Consider the following 21,473-nt stretch of genomic DNA (forward strand, 5'->3'; position numbering starts at 1 on the left):
TATATATATATATATATATATATATATATATATATATATATGTATATATATATATTAATTCACCAACAACTTCTTTAAGTGTTTTCAGGCTTAAAATCATTTGTTTGTGTCAACATTACACATGACATGACAGCATTAAGTTATTACATAGAAGTTGGAAGTTTATATAATTAGTCAACATAAATTTTAACTCTTAGCACAACCAACAGTTAAAGATACAAGAATGAAGAATCCATTGAGTGTAACGTTTTTTATTTAAGTTTTCTTAGATTGATTTTTCTTTTTTACAAAAAATTAAGAAAAATTAAAGTAAATAATAAAAACATTTAACCAACAAAGCTTTAAAAATTAATAGTAAAAAAAGTATGATTTTACAAATATATATGTATATTTATTTAAAGTGGAGATTTAAAGTTTGAATTTTTCAATTTTAGAAAAGAAGGGACCAATCATTATGTTAAGTCTAAATCCTTTACCATATAGAATAATGACAACATGTGAAATTTTAATATTAAAAAAAAAATGAAAGAGTCATTTTTCATCTAAAGTATAATAAAGAGAAAATTTTATTAAAATTAAATATTTTTAATTAATGTATTGTTATCATTAAATTAAAAGTTCATTATATATTTTAGAAATGAACTTCCTTAAAGAATTTTTTTTTCATAAATACAGTTGAAAATTTCATCATCAAAGTAATACCACAATTTTTTTTTTTTGGTTAGAGAATGTTTTAAAGGCAATTACAATTCAACATTTTGTTCAATAATGAATGTACTCAGATATGAATCTCTTTTCTTTTAAAATTGTATGTAATAAAAAATATATATTTATAAAAATCACTAGTATTGCATTTCTTTTAAAAAAGAATTTAGTTTTTTTTGGAAAAGCAAAAAAAAAAAAAAGAATTTAGTTAACAAGTGCCTTAAGGCACTTTTAAAAGGTACTATATTAACTAAAGATTTCTCTTGATGCATTAAAATTTATTATCTTAATTACTTGCATTTAATACAATTCTTTTTATAAATAATACATTAAGTAAGTATTTTTAATAAATGTGATAAAATCTGAAACAAACTTGAAAACTTGCCTAAACCGATTCGAAGTCGAACACGGACTGCATCGAGCATAACATGAAACAATTCGAATCCAAAGTGACTCGAACTTATAGTGACTTAAACTTGCAACAATTTGAATGAGATCGATCATATATGAACTCGTTAAAAAACTCGTAATGCTAAAAAGATCCAATTCATAATTAAATAATTTTTATCAAGAATAAGTAAGTAAATAAATGATTAAACTTTTTTCTTGAATGCAAATTTTAAACTTCGAAAAATAATATTATTTATAATTATATATAAAATAAAATAATAGCCAAGGAATCAAGTCTAAAAATTTAAATCAACCAAAAAAACTCCGTTTTTCATGATTAATGCCAAAATGACCAAAAGTTAATAATGATTTAATATAATATCAATTAATTTTAGTTTCTAAATGTTATTATTTCTTATAATTTATAACAGCAATAAGATCAATTAATTGATCAGTTAAACATTTAGATTTATTAAGTTGTTTCAACCAAAAATAATAGATATCTTAGTTCTTATTTTTTGTATGTTAGTGCCCACATGATCAAACGTTAAAAAAAAATATTATGTTAATTAATTTTCAATATCATGATTATTGATTTTCTATTGTTGCAAACTCTAATTAATGTTATACAAATTGATTGATCAATTAAATTTATAGAGTTAATTTTCAAGCCAAGACATCTTTACTCTTCATCAACACCAAAATGCAAAAATGATCAAAAATTAAAATTAGAACAATATTATATCAATTAATTTTAATATAATGTTTTTTTTTTATCACGGCAAGGCAAACTAGCAAATATTATACTATTACATTGTGTTCATTTTAAATTAGTATTCATTGGTACTCTTTGTAATAATGTCTCTATATTATTCAACACTACAATTGAATATTTGTCTATATGATCATATTTAATGTTAATGTTTATAATTTATGTCCAAACAGAAAAAAGTAAATGTAAGAACAAATTTTTGAAAAGTTAAAATATCATTAAAAAATTATAATGACTAAAAAGATAAAAATAAAAATCACTCAATGAGTGTATAAATAGTTATAGTATCATTTATATTTATACATATATTTAACTTTTTTTAAAATTTAAAATTTTATTACATTTTTATCTTGAATTGATCATATTAATCAATGACATTGATTTAACATTGATTATAAAAAAAATGAAATTCTTTATAGCATTCGAATTCACAAAAATGTCTATAACTAATAGGAATTCTAAAATTCATTAAAATTTACTTAAAATTGAAACAAATTAAATTTTACAATGATTTAAATTAAAAATAATCTAAACTCAAAATAACATGAATTTATTACAATGTCAAATCAGAATTGCTCAAACACGAACCCAAAAACAATCGTTCACAAATTCGTCAAATATTCACCTCAAATCTTTAAGCCATTTTTTAGCAAAATAAAAAAGACATAATATCTTAAAAACTCTAAATTATTTAAAATTTTTTAAATAAACTCTTTTTTTATTGAATTCAAATAAATTTTTATATTTTTATTTTGACTCAAATAAAATTTTACAATTAATGATTAATTAATTATTGTTCATTAAAGTGCCACTTATCATTCTGTGTCATGGGATGTTAATGTAATCATATGACATTTTCATCATTAATAATGAATCAATTTTTAATTATAAAAATTTATTTAAATTAAAATAAAAATATAAAATTTAGTTAAATATAATAAAAAATAAAAATTTATTTAAATTTTTTTAAATAATTCAAAACTCTTTTCACTTGAAAAAGTAAAATTACACTCTTAGCCCAAACCAACAACTCAAGGAAAAAAAAAAAATTTCCTTGGGCCGCTCAACGACGGTCTGACTTCCCGCTCAACACGCAATTGTCATCCATTGTTGCTGCTTCAGCTGCCACCAAAGCTTCCATAACCCATTTTTGTTTTGGCTTCACTCTTTTCTTCTTTTATTTTTCTTATTCTGAACCTATCTCCTTCCATCCTTCCAAAAACCCAAAACCCCAAAGTCTCCGATTTGCTTATTGGTTCGCCCCTGGTGCAGTTTCTTTTTACCTTCTTCATTTATTAAGTTCCTCTTTATTAAACTTTCCTTCACCAATAAAAATGTCTTGTAGCTTGCTGGTTTTGACTTAAACTGACTAGTTGTTGAAATTTGAGTAGCCTGATTAGATGGAATCATTACTTTGGCTTATAATATTTTTTTTATGAGTTCTCGCAGAAGGGTTTCTCTGTTTGCTATTGATTTTATAGATGGAGTTGATATTTTTTATAAATGTGCAACTTTCATCCCTATTGGTTTGTTGGGTGTGTATCAGAATTCATGGAAATTAGTTTAAGTTTGTCAATCATGCTCAATGTGTTTGAAAAGTTTTCTTAGGCAAACTTGAATTCTATGTTAGTTATGTGGATGTAGGTTTAAATGTCAATACTTGAATTGCTGTACTTGGTTAAACAAATTTGTTTGTTTGTTGTTGAATTTGAGCACTGAGATGGAGCTGTGCAAGATTTTGCATTCTATTAATTATGAGGGACTGATAAGTTTTTAAGATATATGTATACGCATGTATTCTGTTGATGACTTTCATTCATGGTGAATCATTTTATATTCTAACTTCTCTTCTTTTTAGGCCTTAAATTCAAGTTTGCAGGTTCTAATAGGTGTTGATAGAACTTGCAATTAATCCACCATTTTTTTTGAAAGATTGAAGTCAATTAATCCACCATTTGAAGGGTTCTTTTATGTTTATGTTTTTGTATATGAATACAAATTCCTACAATTGTTCTCAAAATGTTTCCTGAATTAGGCCTACCTCATCATCTTATTCTCAGAGTTTATGTTATAGTTTCTATTGAAATTTCAATTTTAGGTTTTCGTCTTTCCATTCTTGAAGTTTATTTTCTGTTTCTTTTTTTTCAGCATTATCTTGTAGGCCTTTGTGTCAGTAATATGATGGAAATGGAACGAGACACAAGTATAAGGGCAATAATCCGCAATTGGAAACATGGTTATAGAGCTTTGTTGCATATGAGATGGGCTTCTGCTTTTGGGTTTCATATATCAGTGGTTGGTTTAGTGGGAGTTGTTGGTTTTGTATTGGCTATAATAAGAGATGGTAAAGTGGGGGAAAAGAGAAAGAAAGATTTGGAGAAGTTATGCTTGGTTCCTGGGTTGCAAAATCTTGGCAATAACTGTTTCTTGAATGTAATATTGCAGGTATGATTCCTTTTAGCAATGGGTATTTTTTTTGTGTGGTTGCTAAGGAAAATAGAAGAGAAAATAGGAAATAAAATAGTTACGTTTTGACTCTTAGGCTTTACATTTCCTCTTAAAAGAAATTTTCATTATTTTCCTTTATCTGTATTTTTTTTTTCATTTTTTCCATATAGCAAACAGAACCACAGCGGTTTTTTTTATTCTTTTTTCTTTTTTTTTCCTCTGAATATTTTCTGGATGCCTATTTCACTAAAGGAAGAGTTTGGTAAAATGCTGTTCATTTTGGGTTCTTGAATCAATATTTCAGGCTCTGGCTAGCTGCTCATATTTTCAGTCTTTTCTTCAGAAGATACTAGACAAATGTAAATTGTCACCAGTTGAGGGACAGGATGAAAATTTGCCGCTTACAATTACTTTAACTGCTCTCTTAGAAGGTAACATGAGAACTTTGCGAACTGTTTTGCTTTCTTTAGAGTTTCTATATCACATAACATGATATAGAAACTAGAAACTATTCATGTATATTTGAATGCTCTCAACTTTTGCCTTTAGGCATTCACTTGTTATCTTTAATAACCAAGGAATAATAATGGTATCTCTCAGCTGTGTCTTAAAAGGATTAGTTTAGTTGAGGATCAGAAATACACAATTGAAGCTACACAATTGACCTTGTAAACCTCCTTAGAGACTGAATTCAATGTGATCATCACAACATGAGCTATAGATGTTCCATTCTTGCAGAATTAGGTATGGCTGGAGAAAGAAGAGTTGCATTAAGCCCACATAAAGTTATGCGTGCATTGGCGCTTTATATTCAAAATTTTGATTTAACAAGCCAGCAGGTGCGGTTGTGTTTTCAATATTTTAACAACACTGTGTCATACTATCTAGAGTGTAACTTATCTCATATGTGCTATGTGTAGGATGCAGAAGAAGCATTTCTCCATCTTTTGACTTCCTTAAGAGAAGAATTTTCAGATATCTATCTTCCCAGTCAGAGTACTCTAGCGGATGCTTTTGCGTCTCAAACTAGTAGGATTCTAATTCCACAGAAGGAGGATCAGAGTGAACAGGAAAGATGGCAGCAACACTTTCTTGGACCATTTGATGGCATTATTGGTAGCATTTTAACTTGTCAGAGTTGTTCATCTCAGGTTATTGTTCCCTTGTAGAGCACATCTTAAAAGTTTCTACCTTTGCTTTTGTTTGTGTAAGAAAAACCATTGCTATGCTATGTTTGAACATTTTTAAATTAGTGATTCTAAATTTTCTTGAATTTTTTATGACATAGCCACATTTGAGAATCTGGAATGGAAAGAGTATTAATGAAATTTTTATCTAACCTCTCATATTCTTTTTGTTATCTCCTCTACGTTTTTGATCTTATATTTTTATTTATTTATTTTTTCTTTGCAGATTTGTTTGGACTTTCAATTTTTTCATAGCTTGCCCCTTTTGCCAGTGCTTTATGGTGGTTCTACCATTGTATGTTAACTAAAGGTTTTGCTCTTTAACGGTATTACTAATATTATGTATATCTAAGCCCTTTGCATCATGACAATTTTCTTATACAGCTCACCCTTAGTAACTCTAGTGCAAATTTCTTCAATAAAACACCAGATGGCTGGATGTACCTTGGAGGATTGCTTGAGGCAGTTTGTCATGGCTGAACAAATTGAAAACTACTACTGCAGCCATTGTTGGCACATCGCCGCGATAAAGTATTTATCTTCTACAGGGGCAAATGAGGTAATGTTCTTTTGGATTTAAATATTAGCTTGTTTTCTATCTGCTTGATAAAAATATTATAATCTTGGTGCCATATTTGTTAAAACTTCTCATTCAAATATTGTAATTTTATGATCCTATGATAGAAAATCAACTCCAATATAGAATCCTTAAATGTAGTATCTTCTGATGATACCCATCTATATTGTAAGATCAGGTGTTATCCTGATACCATCCTCACAATCCTACTGGTCCAGATTTTAACTAGCAATACAGACTTTTGTTTCTCTCTCTCTCTCTCTGGGTTAGTCGATTTCAATCTGCTGAATTTCTTGTTATGCTTGCCTAAGTCTGATTCTTCAGTTTCTTGGTTATCTTGATGCAATTAATTGCTGCATATTCTTCCATGTTTATCTTCCGACATTTGATCTCAGATGGAGATTGAAAGATTGAAGAGATGCAGTGCACAAGACTCCTGTGACTGTCGAAGTTTTCTTTGTCTTCAAAAGCTACCCTGGTCAAATAACTTTTCATGTACTCTAAAGCAGCTAAGCATTGCTCGTTGTCCAAAGGTATGAATATTGAAGACTTTATTGCTTGAAACAGAATCCAATTGCTTCTAAAGTGTCAACAGTACATTAATTATTCTTGTAACTAATTTAGGGTCAGAAACTATCTGAATGAATTTGTTGTTCGATTTCCAAGTATGCTTATTTTTCAACCATACACTCACAGATTCTATGCATTCATCTACAACGTGCTTCAATAAATGAGTTTGGGGAACTAATCAAGCTTCAGGTAATTTCCCTGCCTGTTAATTCTGATCATTAAGTCTCACTGCTTTCTGTCTCTTCACAGAAGTATATGTTCGTTGTACGTATTCTTTGCTGAAATTGATATGAGAATGGTTTTGTCGTAATAGTGAACAGCTGCCTTAATGATTGCAGGGCCATATTTCTTTCCCATTGATTTTAGACCTGTCCCCATTCATGACTAGCGAGGTGGAAATAAAGAACTGTGGAGGAGTCCAAAAAGGGCAAGTGAAGCTGCAAAATCAAAAGCCAAGTCCTTGTCTCAACCTTATCAATTTGCAATTTGAAACCATTTTCAATCACATCAGTAAACCAATGGGAGAGGTCTCTTCTGAAATATTAGCTGCAAATGACTTTCAATGTACTTCCCATGGAGAATCCTTTCCAGGGAATTCTAACTTGTCCCAAACTGATGATTGTTCAAAGGCCTTAAACACAGACATGCATGAGCAACATGGTGACAAGGTTGGTTGAAAAATTACTGATCCGGACATGTGTAGGTGTTATGATATTTTGAGCAACATATTTTAAATAACTTTTTTTGTTGGTTCACTAAATGGATAATTTTTAATGATTTAAAAGCATGCCTTGAAAATTCTGTTAAGGTGAGGATTTTAACAGTTTGGCATTTGTGGGATGATGCTCAAAAGCAGCTTGCCTACATATCTTCCCTGTACTTTAATCAGCAGTGGGGGCTTTTCTTCAAATTTTGAGCTAGAACCATAAGTATCCAAAGCTAGCACTTCATTTGTTGCATATTTTTAGTAGATTTGCTCTGTTTTCTTACCTTCTTTCAAATGCTGCTTCATTTTAAGATGATTTGATTATTGTGCATGTTTTTGCCAGCAAGAAGTATTATTTCTTTTGCTCTTTTCATCATTGAAAAAAATGTGAAATTGTTATTAAATTTGAGAATTGCTGCATGAATGAAGTGTCAAGGAAACAATTTCTCAAAGTTCTTTGCAGCATTGCATGAATGGTTACTTTACTTATGCTGACAATTGTTTGTCATTTATTGATGTTTACACAATGAGAAAGATTCCAGCTTAGCACGCTAAACATGTTTCTAGAGAAATATGACTCATTACTTGCGTCTAAGCATTTGTGTCTTAATTTGGCTTCAGATAAAAAAAATTTTCTTGATCATGAAATTTCAAAACAAAATGTGTTTTACCAATCTACTTAATATATGCTATACCATAGATTTGGAGATGCATTTGGGCATAACATACAAAGATTTTAAATGGACTGAGAGCTGATGGTGTATTTGATGATTGTCGATATCTGACGTGTATCCTAATTTCTTGATGCAGGTGAGTTTGACTAGCAAGTTACCTCCTTCAGAAACTAAATTATACCAGCTTGTTTCAGTTGTGGAGCACTTTGGGAGAGTTGGAGGTGGGCATTATACTGTTTACAGAATTATGAGAGCCAAATCAGATGAGGCAGATTCTGATGAATACTCTGAGCCCGCTACAATGCAGTGGTTCTGCATTTCAGATTCTCAGGTATGTAGGGTCTCAGAGAAGGATGTTTTAGCTGCAGAAGCAAGCTTACTTTTTTATGAGAGGATCATAGAAGGCTGAAACTACGCCCACTCTTAGTATTTGTTGTTCTGCTACTTCATATCATCGCACTCAAAAGCTGCTTCTAGCGTCAAAACTGCAAATTTGGAAAGATGTGGTGCTTGTGAGAGGCCCTTGATCCACTAATTAGATCAGAACATCTTGGCACTTGGGAGCACTTTAGCTTGTTTAGAGATTATACCTTGAAAACAGATTCTTTCCATATGGAACCTATTACATTCATTTTGTCATTTATTACTTTCACTCTCGAAGATAAGAGTGCTACAAACAATGTATGAATACAGCTCATAGTCATTTGGTTCGACTTGTTATGGAAAAATATTCACCTCAAGTTTATTCATGTGATTATGGAAATAATGAATACAGCTCATACTCATTTGATTTTTTCCATCTTCAAGGTGATTCATGATTTTCTGCAAGATGATTAATCAAGCATTGGTATATAGAACAATCGGTCCGCACTAGTCGTCTCATGACATTTTGTTCCAAGCGAGCCTGTGTTAATAATTGGCCTGTTAAGAATACTGTTAATACAGAGTGTTAGACCAAACCAGCAAGCGGCTGGTTGATTTCCCGTTGGAGTTGTCAGTCCAGCTAGTTAATAAAATCTGTGTCGTTGTCAGTTCTGATTCCATTGAATCTCCTGTTCCTACCAAACTCTATCCACGGAAGCAGATCCCAACCCTCGCCACTCTCCTCTCTCCTTCACGTTGCTTATTGTTAGCTATACGACAAACTCTCATCTACTCTACTTCCACCTCTTCTTCCCAGTCCCAGATCTCCTGGGTCAACTCTAACAAACCAAACTCTCTTTTGTTTCTGTCTATGCTTTTTGGTGCCTGATCTTTGAATCTCCATGGATGAAGCTCAAGCAACTTCTTCGACAGCTACAAGAAGCTACTGGAGATGGAGCAAAAAAGACTTCTTCCCAGAAACCTCATTCCAAACCATGTCATCTTACAAAACAGCACTTTCCCAAACCTGCCCTCGCCTCACTGACCGTCTCTTAGCCCGTTCCTCCTCAACCAACGAGCTTGTAACCCTTCAAAAAGTAAGTGAAAACCCCATGCAGAAGTGTCTAACCTGGTGGGACCTCATTTGGCTAAGCTTTGGCTCAGTTGTTGGTTCGGGCATATTTGTCATCACAGGTCAAGAAGCTCATGTCAACGCTGGTCCAGCTATTGTTTTATCCTATGCGATATCTGGGCTTTCAGCATTGTTATCAGTTTTTTGTTACACTGAGTTTGCAGCTGAGATTCCTGTAGCTGGTGGTTCATTTTCATATCTTCGTATTGAACTAGGTGACTTTATTGCATTTATAGCTGCTGGTAATATTCTTTTGGAAGCTTTAGTCGGAGCTGCAGGGTTAGGAAGATCATGGTCATCTTATTTTGCTAGTATGATTAATAATGATTCTGATTTTTTGAGAATTAAGGTTGATTCTTTGCCTAAAGGGTTTAATCTTTTAGACCCACTTGCAGTTCTGGTACTTTTGGTTGCTAATGGGATAGCAATGAGTGGAACTAAGAGGACATCTTCGTTGAATTGGATTAGTTCTTTGGTTAGTGGTGCGTTGATTGTTTTTGTTATAATTTTTGGGTTTATTCATGCGAAAACTTCAAATCTGGAACCATTTTTTCCATTTGGGGCAGAAGGGGTTATCAAGGCTGCTGCTGTGGTTTATTGGTCTTATACAGGTTTTGATATGGTGGCAAACATGGCTGAGGAAACTAAGAAACCCCGGAGGGACATACCAATTGGGTTGGTTGGTTCAATGTCTGGAATTACTGTGGTTTATTGCTTGATGGCTTTAGCATTGGTCATGATGGTGAAGTATACTGAGATTGATGTAAATGCTGCATATTCTGCTGCTTTTGAACAAATTGGAATGAAATGGGCCAAGTATTTGGTCAGTATATGTGCACTCAAGGGAATGACTACTAGCTTGTTGGTTGGATCTCTTGGACAAGCTCGATATACAACTCAGATTGCAAGAGCTCATATGATTCCTCCTATTTTTGCTTTGGTTCACCCCAAAACTGGAACTCCTGTTAATGCTACCCTGCTGGTGACAATGATTAGTTCTATTGTTGCATTTTTCTCTAGTTTAGATGTTTTGTCGAGTGTTTTATCTTTTAGTACACTCTTCATTTTTATGCTAATAGCTACTGCATTGCTTGTAAGGCGATATTATGTGAAGGATGTTACTCCAAAGAATGAATTGACAAAATTTCTCACATGTCTATTCACTATTATTGGTTCTTCAATTGGAGCTTCAGCACTTTGGAATTCTCATGAGAGAGGATGGATTGGGTACACTGTGGCTGGACTGCTATGGTTCTTGGGGACTTTGGGGATGGTATTTCTTTCCAAGCATCGTGTTCCAAAGGTTTGGGGAGTTCCACTGGTTCCTTGGTTGCCATCTTTGTCAATTGTGATGAACTTGTTTCTCATAGGATCTTTGGGTTTTGTGGCATTTTTGAGGTTTATAATTTGCAGTGCAGTAATGCTAGTATATTACCTGCTTGTTGGTCTTCATGCCACTTATGATGTGGCTCACCAGAATGAAGAAGTGTCAAAAATTGAAGAGGTACATAAAGCTGTAACAATGGAGTAGTAAAGCAAACTGGTACAGCATTTGGTGGTAGTTTATACATTCCTAGTGTTGTTCTTGACAATGCTTTGATATTATTTAAGTTGTGATATGAGTTTTTGGTGGAATCTACCACTTTGAAATGAAATCAAACATTTCTAAACTTTTCTTGTTATGCTTTCTTGTTTTCTTTTAATTATGTTTATCAATCCAGCCGTAAGGCTTACTGACCTGTAAGTGTTAGAAAATTATATATTTTTTTTGTAGAGAATTCATCACTGAATCAGGATTTCTTTTGCTTGCTCATTCAATTGGGGGAATCTCTTACTCTAAGGGGCCATCATAAAGCTGCCTAGATTAATTAAGAGGTTGGAGTATTCCCTAGAAATCTACAACAGTTAGGGTGGAGCTTGAAAATCTCTCTCTCTCTCATACACACACTCATTTCCTATTACTCTCTGTTAAGGTTTCTGAGCTTTTGCCTCTGATCCTTCTCATTTTGCCTGTGATATGGGTTTCCCAAGCAAATGCGATGAATTTTCAATCTCAAATGGGCTCTTACATTTATTCAGGTTTAGTGTTATTGTGATCACTCCAGTATAAAGACCATAAGATGTACCTATTCAAACTATAGTATCCCAAGGTGCTGCAAAACTATACTAATCTTGTGCAGGTTGTGACACACCATTATGACCGTGTCTCAGGAAATGGCGTGTTTTAAATAAAATGGAATTAGACATGGTACTTCTATCCTGATCACTATGTTCTAGTGCTAACCATGATGCATTAGTAGAGGGGGAATCAGTGCAATGTCATGTATTCAGCTTCATCTAGGAAAATTGGCTTGAATTCCATCATTATGTTATCTTCGGCATGGCAATAACTGTTTCTCAACTTGCTAGATATGTCAGGAAAAATTCGTAAATGACGGATTGCAAGAGCTCACATGGTTTATCTTGATAGTGCTCTGTTCTCCCTAAATCTAGATCCCTCATAACTGCAATTTCATTAGCTTCCTACTGGTTTTCTTGCTCTGATGTCGCATTGGGTTTTGTAGATTTTGTTTGACTTCAGTAAGTAATTTGCTTAGGACTGTTTTCCACTTGTATGGTAAGCGTTTTATACCAGAGTGTAGTCATGTTTATTGTTTGTTTTTTGTATTGTTAGTTCTTGAAAAGTCATGCATTCTGGGTTCTAACACCAGTAGGTTGGTTATCTGTAGCTGCATACTTTTCTTTTTAGTTTTTGTGTAATTGGGGATTTCATTGTCTGCTTGTTGGTTGGTATTTATGTTATAGCTTGTAGATGCTCAATTTTGGTTACATTAGGGGTGTTTCAAGGGTAGAAGGGTCCAGGGTGTTTCAAGCGCATAAGCTGCCAGGGGTGCTTCAAGCGCAGAAACGCTCAGGGTCGTTACAAGCGCGAAGCTTCAGGGGTGTTCCAAGTACTGAAGCACCCAAAGGTGTTCCAAGTGTAGAAGTGCCTAGGAGTGTTCCAAGTGCAGAAACACCAAAGAATGTTCCAAGCTCAAAAACTCCTAGGATCGTTACAAGCACGAAAGCGCCAGGGGCGTTCCAAGCACGGAACAGCCAAGGGTGTTCCAAGTGCAGAAGCGTCTAAGAGTGTTCTAAGCGCAGAAGCGCCTAGGGGTGTTCCGAGTGCAGAAGCGCTCAAGGGCGTTCCCAGCGTGAGAGCACCTAGGAGTGTTCCGAGCGCGGAAACACTCAAGAACAAGCATGGAACAATTGTTTGTACGTGAAAGCGAAAGTAACTCAGAATAAGTGGCAGTATTCATGAGTTACCTTCACATTCGAGATGTTCTAAAGAGGTTGGCTTGGTGGCTCAGATATGAATATAATTAAAAAGATTTCATCTTAATCTTTCCTTGAAGTACATGTGCTTTACCCATTTTTCTTTCTCTCTTAAGAATACACGTGGCGCACTATCAAGTGTCACTATTCCATTGCTAAAAACTTATGCCCACTACTCAACTGCATTACCAGTTTTTTGATATCCCATAAACAGTTCTTTTAACTGCTCTTCCATGACAAACACGTTCTCTCATGATTGAACGTGCTCTCCTAACTACTCCTAAGAAAGTGCTCTTGTTCAGTAAAAATATGAGGGCCTTGGAGGTTAGGAGGTAAGGAAAAAATCATTAGAAACCCAGAAGAGATTATACTAAATGCTCTCTTGAGACTCCTCCAAGCATTCTTTCCATTCAGCCTTTCTCATTCGCTGTAATCCGTTGCTTTCTCCACTTTTTCTCATCCCTCACCACCTGCCACCCAAAACACTTACGCTTCAAGAACTGCTCCAATCTTCCTCTCTGCTGCCTCTACTGCATTCTACTGCATTTCAATTCACTCATTGCAACACGTCCTCTCTCCTTAACCAGAAGAACCCTCTACATAGCTACAATCTTGACTTGATAAATGCATCCTGAAATATTCTTATAGTTTTTGCTTCTATTGTAGTGACTTTGGAATAATTTCTTTTTACTGGTTGCCATAGAACTTATGGAACACTTAATTCTATAAAGGTGGCAAGAAAAATAGGTAAAGGCTTCAGATTTTACAGTTAGTGAGCGATATTAAACCTTCCAAGGGGCATAGTTGATCCAGCATAGATGATTCTGTGTATTCTAAATGTGTCTCCTGGTAATATGTAGAGCTAAAATGCAATTCAGACTCAAATATTTACTTTTTCAGCAGAGCAGTAGAGAATCAGTCTGGAGGAAAATTTATTTTCAACCTTTACATGTATCAATGTCATTGAGTTTTAATGAGAAATGGAACCCTGTCTAGTGGTGTAACATTTGCCTGCTGGTTTACACATCCTGATGCTACAACTGATAACGTTCAGGGTATTGGTTGACATGTTGTGTTACTTTCTGCTATATACTTAACAGATAAACACTTCTTAGAATTGGTTATTTCAAAATAATACCCCTAATGTCTACTGTTCTTATTATCCATTTTTCTTGTCTTGAAATTCATTTTAAGAATTGCTGGGTATTGAAGAATGAACTCTATGATGCTCTCCACTCACAGTTTTGAGGAGCATTAGGAGCTGTCGTGAACTATGAAACATATAGTCCCATCATCCAAATAATCATCAGTGAATACTGAATTTTAAAACATTCAAGTTTGATCTAAATCCAAATGTGAAGTCTCCTTCGTTTTAAAACCTTGAATTATCTAGCTTAACTATGATCTATATTATAGTCTCCAGAATATGCAGGGTATGGTTTATATATTTGATGTTTGGAAATACAGTCATCTTCCTGGCTTGTTCTTTTTTGACTTGCGAAATAGAACATACAGCCTTTGGGTGGCCATATAATTTGTTAAATTTCATCAGCAAGCTTGGTGGTAGGTGAAATTGTCAAGGTTAATCAGCTACATCAGTCAAGCTTTAATTATATGTGCTCTATTCCAGTCATGAAGCTACGTAATTCTCTCATTGTTTCTTTTCTCCTTCTTCAGCAAGCTCATGCTGCTAATTTGGAACAAGGTAATTCATTTACAAAACATGAAATTCATTCTTTTTTATGCAAATTTTCTGATTTGACTCTTGAAACTCACTTAGGATGACAAAAAGAGGCCCCTTGATGTTATGCATGTTCTCCTGTAAATAGGAATGAAAAATAGAAGATGGATTTCCCAGGATTAATTTTATTCCATAGCACTTAAAAGGAAATCCTTTTTGATTTGTAGGAGCAGTTGGGATTCACAGAATTTGTCCATGTGTAATGTCTTTCGAAATTCTTGTGATTAAATAGGCTTAGAATTGATTTATTATCATTTAATTGTTAGCCTAATGTGATGATATAAACATGAATCCCCTGTCTTTTGAGCCATGAGAAATAGTACCTATGAATAACTCCTCATCCTACCATGAGAATTCTACTAAGGTGCAAATAATTATATATGGAAAATATTTATTGCAGGACAGAAGAGTTATTTTCATTCTGGATTAAGACTGGAAGATGAGTAAAAGAGTGAAGAAATAGACAGTGTGAACTACTTTTTACTCCACTAAGCATTTTACCTCAAATTAAAGTTCTGTGTTAAAATATTTATCTATGCTATCAGCCAAGACTATCTTAATTCTGAATGCCAGAAACATCCTGACTATTACCTTAGATGGCCCCATGCAAAATTCAGTATTTATAAGTAGTTTCAATTTGAATTTAAGTGCTTTTTACTTAGACTTTACAAGCATTTGGAAAATGACCATTTTGTTGCACCTGTGGTATTTTTGTATACTTTTTGTTAGTACAAAGTTTCAAGATTTTTTTTTTTCCTATTATTTCATGGTTGAGCTGTTGTAGAAGGTTGATTGTGCTTTTGTGGACACTAATGTGAGAAAGTTCATGGTCTAGGGTGATTTAGATAAAATAGGGTTCTTATAGTTGCCAACAAGAAGAGGGAAGGATGGATATCTGTCTACATAAAAACACTTTTTTCTCTTGAGTAGCTTTATATGAGTTCTAAGGAAAAGAATTTGAGATGTAGGGGATGGAACTTAAACAACTATAAAGCTTCATGTTTTCCATCCTTGCTCCTCCTCTTTCCTCTCTTTTAGCTGGCGGAAAATGGAATAGGCTCTATATTCTGATGCCTAATGTCAAAATTTTCTTTCTAGAAACATTAAAACATTTAGTTAATTAGGAAAAAGTATAATTTTGACAAGAAATAAGGAAATGGCTTCCCTAGCAGTTGTGAAAGATACTGATAAATGGTAGCCCCCCATTGTTGATATTGTGCTCTTGACTGGTAGGTTGACTAGGTGTTGGTGGATATCTCTTTGACTGTTGCTGTTCTATCTTTATCACTGTATGTCCTGCTAAGGAATTTGGTTCCTTTCATTTCAGTAGCGATCTGAACGGCTTTCAAAAGCTACTAAAATGATATGCTGTTGTTTCATAGGTTGTTGAATCAGTTCTGTGTTTTGGCCCAAGAAAATAAAAGGAATTGGTTCTGTGTTTACAGCTGCACTTTTGTGATTACTATGATATTGGGTTGGGACTGCCAGATTTGGTTCTTTTCATCTCACAAGGATTCAAGGGCTATTCCAACCTGCTGCAGCTTGGAGTGACATAATTATGACATGGTTGCAAACCATTGCAAAACCGCTCATGAGCTTTCAACATTTGTAATGATTGCGAATTAGCACTAACCCTTCTGCGTTGTAGACAGATGGGATTTGACTCTAAAGCAGTCAGTTCCGTGAGAGTTGGCAATTGGCATGGACTAGAACTATTGTGAACTATTTTTTTATTTTTCCTTCAACAGGAAGTTATGATGATTCTACTGGTCATTTGGCAAGCTTGCACTGTACCTTGTGGCTCAATCTAAAGTGTCCTGCTCACTCAACATTCAGAGCATCTATATTGTATCTCCGTTAGTGACCATAACTAGTGTTTTTCTTGTTAAAATGTCTTGTTCATTCACAAATGTTGCATTTGTGTGTTGGCTAATTGATGAGGAACAGAAAGGGGAAAGAGAATGAAAAAGAGATGAGAAGGAAATTAAGAGAAGAGGGAAAGAAACTGAGACTGGGGTGGGGAATAAGAATAAGAAAAAGGGAGAGAAAACCAGAGAGAACCAAGCAAGGGATATATTCAAATTCAATATTCCCAAATCTCAATAAATTCATAATCCAAAACTACCAGAAGCTGAAATAACAAAGGTACTTAGGAGCTAAACCTTAAGACCTAAACCCTAACAGAAATTTCAAATATTCTGCATCAGTACAACAAAACCCATAAATTTTATATCAGAGTTATCAAATAAATTCCTAAATAATTTTACTTCAATCAACTTCTTGTTTTGCATCACTAATATTCTGTAATGTGCTATGTGCTCTACTTACTTTTACTACCGTACTGTATGCTCCGTTATCATTATTTGTCCATTGATGTGATTGAATGAAGGTATGCCAGAGATGTGGTGGCTGCACTGCTTTTCTTTTCAGAAAGTTGGTATATAATTGCTTCTAAAGCCGCAAACTGTAAAGAATTTTCAACTTGTGCTTATTTCATAGCATGCTGTCTCTCTTAATGGTTGGGTTGAAATTTCTATCTGATTTGATAACTGATCCAGAAGGCTTTTTGTCTGCACTGAAGTTATCCTCCTTGATAACTATTACTGTCATCTTGCTGCCATAAATAATGAAACTTTGGAATATAGTTATTATTGAAATAAAAGCCAATATAAGAGCTTATTAATTTGGAATGCTACAGTTGGTTAATGGTTCACAATGCAACGTTTTTCATGCATATAAATAGTGTTAGCATTATACTGAGATGAGATGAATTCACATGTTCAGTTCCTTGTCTTTTTTTCTATCACACACGGACACATAACCAATGTGAAAATTGTGGTAGACTCATCTTGAATCAATCCAGTTGAAAACTGGTGAAAAGTAAAGGCCATTTGAAATGTATTCACATGTCCTTTCACAATAAGATATAACACTTGAATCAATCACTTGATTAATGAAGTTCTTCATATATTGGTTCAATCTCAAAATTGTTGTTGTGCAATGTGAGATGCTGAAGTCTAAGCCCAAAAAAGGCCAAAATTCTGACCAATGGAATTGTTAGCAGATAGTATTCTGCAAACCAGGTCCCCATAATAGTTTTTTTTGGAATATCTGAGACAACAGTAAGCTTTCAAGTTAAGATGATATCTACATATTTGTATCAAGGTCTTGGTGTGGCCTCCCATAGTTCACAAGAAAGTTGGAGAGCATGTTTGCATCTAGCTGTCTTCTTTTTCATCTATGTATCAGAATGAATTGTTTGCTTGTTTGCAAGATGCCTGTTATGCTCCACACTCTTCCTGCAACGCAGGAGACTGGCTGTTTATGGAGCCTCCAAGCGAAACCGAAGCCAGGGAGCTACAGAGACTTTGAAGACTCAGTTGGCTTTCAACTTTCTTAGCTTCGAAAGCATAATTTATTGGCTTAATGTAGCAATTATTGATTTATTGCCCATCTTAGTCAGCTAAGCTGGGTGGTGCTTGAAGTTGAAATCTTGTCTTGTCAGCCTGTTTTGTGATGCTTGACCACAGCACTAGGTGAGTGATCAAAGAAGCAAACGCAATCTGAAAATTTTTCTGCAATGTTATATTAATTAATGCCCTTGGGAATTATATCCACCACGCATTCAAAAAAAATCAGTTTGATTATGAATTCAAGCATATGCATGTATCAGTTTCCAGATGCAACAGCATGCCACCACTTTATAATTTGCTTCTTACATAATTCTCATTCATGGATGTTACTATGCAGTGACTGTTTGGTGGGAAGATAGATTCTTCTGCACCGCTGCCTCATCTTCAAGGGATTTGGCAAAAGGCCACAAAGTGCTTAGCTGTCCCTTTTGCACTTCCTTTTTTTTTTTCCTCATCTTTCCATAGCAAAACTTGTATTTCTAGAAGTAGACAAAACTGATTGAATTTCTACAACCCCTTTTAAGTCAATCCTGTACTGAAGTTCAATGAAAAATGAACACGTGCTAATAGAGTACCCAAAGGAGATTCCATAAAAGATTTCCTAGTGTGCTTCAAATCTGGCTACACAACCAGTGGCTCTGACAAAGGAAGCAAGGGAAAAGTACTGCTAATGGTAATTGTGGATGGTGTTGTTTCCCATGTTTCTGAGCCTTCAAAAGCTAAGAATTTCATCATATGTATGTAGACCTCTATGAAACCCAGTCACCCTTTTCTTTTGCTTTTCAGGTTTCCAGAGGGTGACAAAAAGCTGTGAAAGATAAAGTGGATATCTCAACAATGAAAACATGATATATTCATGTATTGAAAGTAAGGAGCTTAGGGATCATAGGACGGCAAAAGCATACCATTTTATCTTCCTTTTCTGCAGTTCAAAATCTAATGGTGTCCCTATTCCTATAACAAAAAGAAAGAAGAAAAGGAAGATAGAACAGTGAGATGAGGCATAGTTGAATATGCTGATTATGATAATAAAGTAGGTCACGACTCACTTTACCAAAGAACAATTGGTCACTTTTTTTTATTTTTAATTTTTTTTTGGGGTTCTTTATCATGTGACGAGAATAAGAAGCAAAGCTTCCCTAAGGCATCATTTAAAATGTGTAGGATAAGACCCCAAATCCATTTGCAGAAAGTTTTATCTCCAAAGAAGATAAATATGGGGAAGATTTGAATCAAGATGTCCCTCAAGGATCTTTTGGATCCCATATTGAAATATCGACTCACGCGAGCATGAAACTTCTTTTGACTAAGAGCTTCCCTCTCGAGCAGTCCCTTTCGAGAATATTTTCTCATTTATAAGAATATTTATATTTTCGGTCAAAAAAAAAGCTAAAAAGAAAAAATTAAATCTTGGGGTTCACATTTTGTTTTGGTTTGAGAATCAACATGTGAGTGATGATACTGTGGCAGCACCTCCATAATCAAAAGTGTTGGAGAAGATCACAAGATATGGATGAAAAGATTGGAAATTGAGTACTACTTTTCATCACATTTCAAAGATTAATTATTAGTGAATTGAATTACCTTTTTTTCTTTGATGCATTTCAACAAAAGAGTCATGTAATTAGATTTTATTTTGTTGTCAAAGTATATGGAAATTCATTCCATTGAGTCATTTTCATTCACTATCATCAGTTTATAATAATATAACACGTGTTAAATTTATTTATTTATTTTGATTTGGGAATAGACGTTACAAGTTATTATTTTTATTTTTTTATAATTAAGAGAAAGGGGATTCGAATCTTACTCTTTAGATAGGGAGATTATGCACCAACCAATGAGATAAATGCTCGAGTGCCGTTACAAATTATTTTAATTTAATAGTTTTTTTATTATTATTATTTTAAAATCTTTTTTCTTCATATGTTAACAAAGGAACTATTAAATCTCGTATATGCTGAGTCACTAATAGGTATATCTGCTTACCTGGTATTCATACTCATCGTGAAGCTAGACTAGCTAGCTTGCTTAATGATGATTAGCATAAGAAATTTACCTTTTTCTTTATTCTTTTAAAAAGTTTAAAAATACACTTTGTAATGTTTTTATTGAATAAAAATGCAATGAATTTTTTTTTAAAAAAAATAAAGCATCATGTTCAAAAAACTCTTGAACTATTTAAAGAAAATTCAAATAAACCCTAAATTCTTTATTGTGTTCAATTAAATCTCTATAATTCTTTATCATTAATCAAAATACCTTTTTATCATTTTATATCTACGTGGCATTAATGTAGCGTTGATGTGAAAGATAAAATATGCAATATGATCATATTATCATGTCACATCAATATGTCATGTCATTATTTATTATGAGATATCAACATGTTATCATGTCAACGTCACAAGACATATAATGGCAAATAATATTTTGACTAAATCTATCATTAGTCATAAGAGCTTCTTTGAATCAAAATAAAATTATAATGATTTATTTGGCTCAAAATAAAAGTATAAAAACTTAATTGAATATAATAAAAATATAAGGGCTTTTTAAATTTTCTTAAATAGTTTTGGTTTTTTTAGATATTATGCCAAAAAAATAATGAAAATCTTCAACACTTTTAGTAGTATAGAAAAGCTGAAAAGGTATAATATTTAAAAAAACCCCTAAACTATTAAAAAAATTCAAATAAACCCTTATGCTTTTATTGTGTTCAATCAAGCCTATATATTATTTTTTTTTTAGCAAAATAAGTCATTACACTTTTATTTTAAGTCAAATAAACCCTTATAATTAATTATTGATATAGTCAAAATGTTATTTATCAGTCTATATAGTGTGATGCTGATGTGATATGTTAATATATCACAATTAATGATAACGCGATATGTTAATTTGGTATGATAACATAATCATGTGACATTTTTCACTCTCTAGATCAATACTATGTCAGTGCCATGTGGATGTAAATTACAAATAGAATTTTGATTAATGATAATTAGTCAATCATTAATTATAAAAGATTTATTTGATTCAAAATAAAAATATAAAAAACTTGATTAAATTTTTTTAATAGTTAAGAACTTATTTGATCATAATTTTTTTATATATAATAATAAGAAAAAAAATTCGAATTTTGAATCTCAATCTGTTTAGCTGTTAGGCTAAGCTTGATGTGGCACAATTGGCTCACTCGGTGCGTAATCGCACCAAGCGGTAAGGGGGGTCTAGTGCCTGTAATCGCACTGGACCTCTTTCGTTTTCCAATTTTATCCTTAATTTTGTTTTTTTTTTTTTTTTACCCTTCATGTTATAGTCGAGTGACGAACATTTCCTTGCACACAAGAGCCACACTTTTTTGTTTTCTTTTTGTCTTCTACTCCAATGCTTGAAATGTAAATATATTATTAATTTATTATTATTAATTTTTAATAATAAATATTTTATATAAAGATAATTTATAAATTTTAC

General features: G+C 33.1%; 2 protein-coding genes and 1 long non-coding RNA gene across 4 annotated transcripts; all 3 read left to right on the top strand.

Moving 5' to 3' along the window:
- On the top strand, positions 2,904-8,823 carry LOC18594519 (ubiquitin carboxyl-terminal hydrolase 27). 2 transcript variants are annotated; one of them, XM_018124864.1, is made up of 11 exons: positions 2,904-3,162; positions 4,016-4,312; positions 4,620-4,746; positions 5,054-5,154; positions 5,236-5,466; positions 5,729-5,797; positions 5,933-6,061; positions 6,475-6,612; positions 6,776-6,838; positions 6,988-7,317; positions 8,166-8,823. In XM_018124864.1, exons 2-11 carry the CDS (start codon positions 4,046-4,048, stop codon positions 8,436-8,438), a joined length of 1,728 nt encoding a protein of 575 aa, XP_017980353.1. In that variant the 5' UTR covers positions 2,904-3,162; positions 4,016-4,045; the 3' UTR covers positions 8,439-8,823. The 2 variants fall into 2 exon arrangements, with proteins under 2 accessions (XP_017980353.1, XP_007022157.2); XM_007022095.2 differs by having other exon boundaries at positions 2,904-3,133; positions 8,166-8,609.
- On the top strand, positions 8,913-11,206 carry LOC18594520 (cationic amino acid transporter 8, vacuolar). Its single transcript, XM_018124863.1, has one exon. The coding sequence runs from the start codon at positions 9,295-9,297 to the stop codon at positions 11,053-11,055; it is 1,761 nt and encodes a 586-aa protein (XP_017980352.1). The 5' UTR covers positions 8,913-9,294; the 3' UTR covers positions 11,056-11,206.
- On the top strand, positions 14,448-16,434 carry LOC18594521. Its single transcript, XR_001928835.1, has 2 exons — positions 14,448-14,547; positions 16,029-16,434. It is a non-coding gene; the product is annotated as an uncharacterized LOC18594521 (long non-coding RNA).

Source organism: Theobroma cacao, chromosome 7, assembly GCF_000208745.1.
Source record: "Theobroma cacao cultivar B97-61/B2 chromosome 7, Criollo_cocoa_genome_V2, whole genome shotgun sequence".
NCBI lineage: Eukaryota > Viridiplantae > Streptophyta > Magnoliopsida > Malvales > Malvaceae > Theobroma > Theobroma cacao.

What these genes read in the sequence shown, in the direction of transcription:
- LOC18594519 (XM_018124864.1), top strand. Translation starts at nt 4,046, where the DNA reads ATGATGGAAATGGAACGAGACACAAGTATAAGGGCAATAATCCGCAAT. An exon ending in TTTAACTGCTCTCTTAGAAG is followed by an intron (nt 4,747 to 5,053) that starts GTAACATGAGAA and finishes CCATTCTTGCAG; the next exon opens with AATTAGGTATGGCTGGAGAA. An exon ending in GGGAACTAATCAAGCTTCAG is followed by an intron (nt 6,839 to 6,987) that starts GTAATTTCCCTG and finishes TAATGATTGCAG; the next exon opens with GGCCATATTTCTTTCCCATT.
- LOC18594520 (XM_018124863.1), top strand. Translation starts at nt 9,295, where the DNA reads ATGGATGAAGCTCAAGCAACTTCTTCGACAGCTACAAGAAGCTACTGG.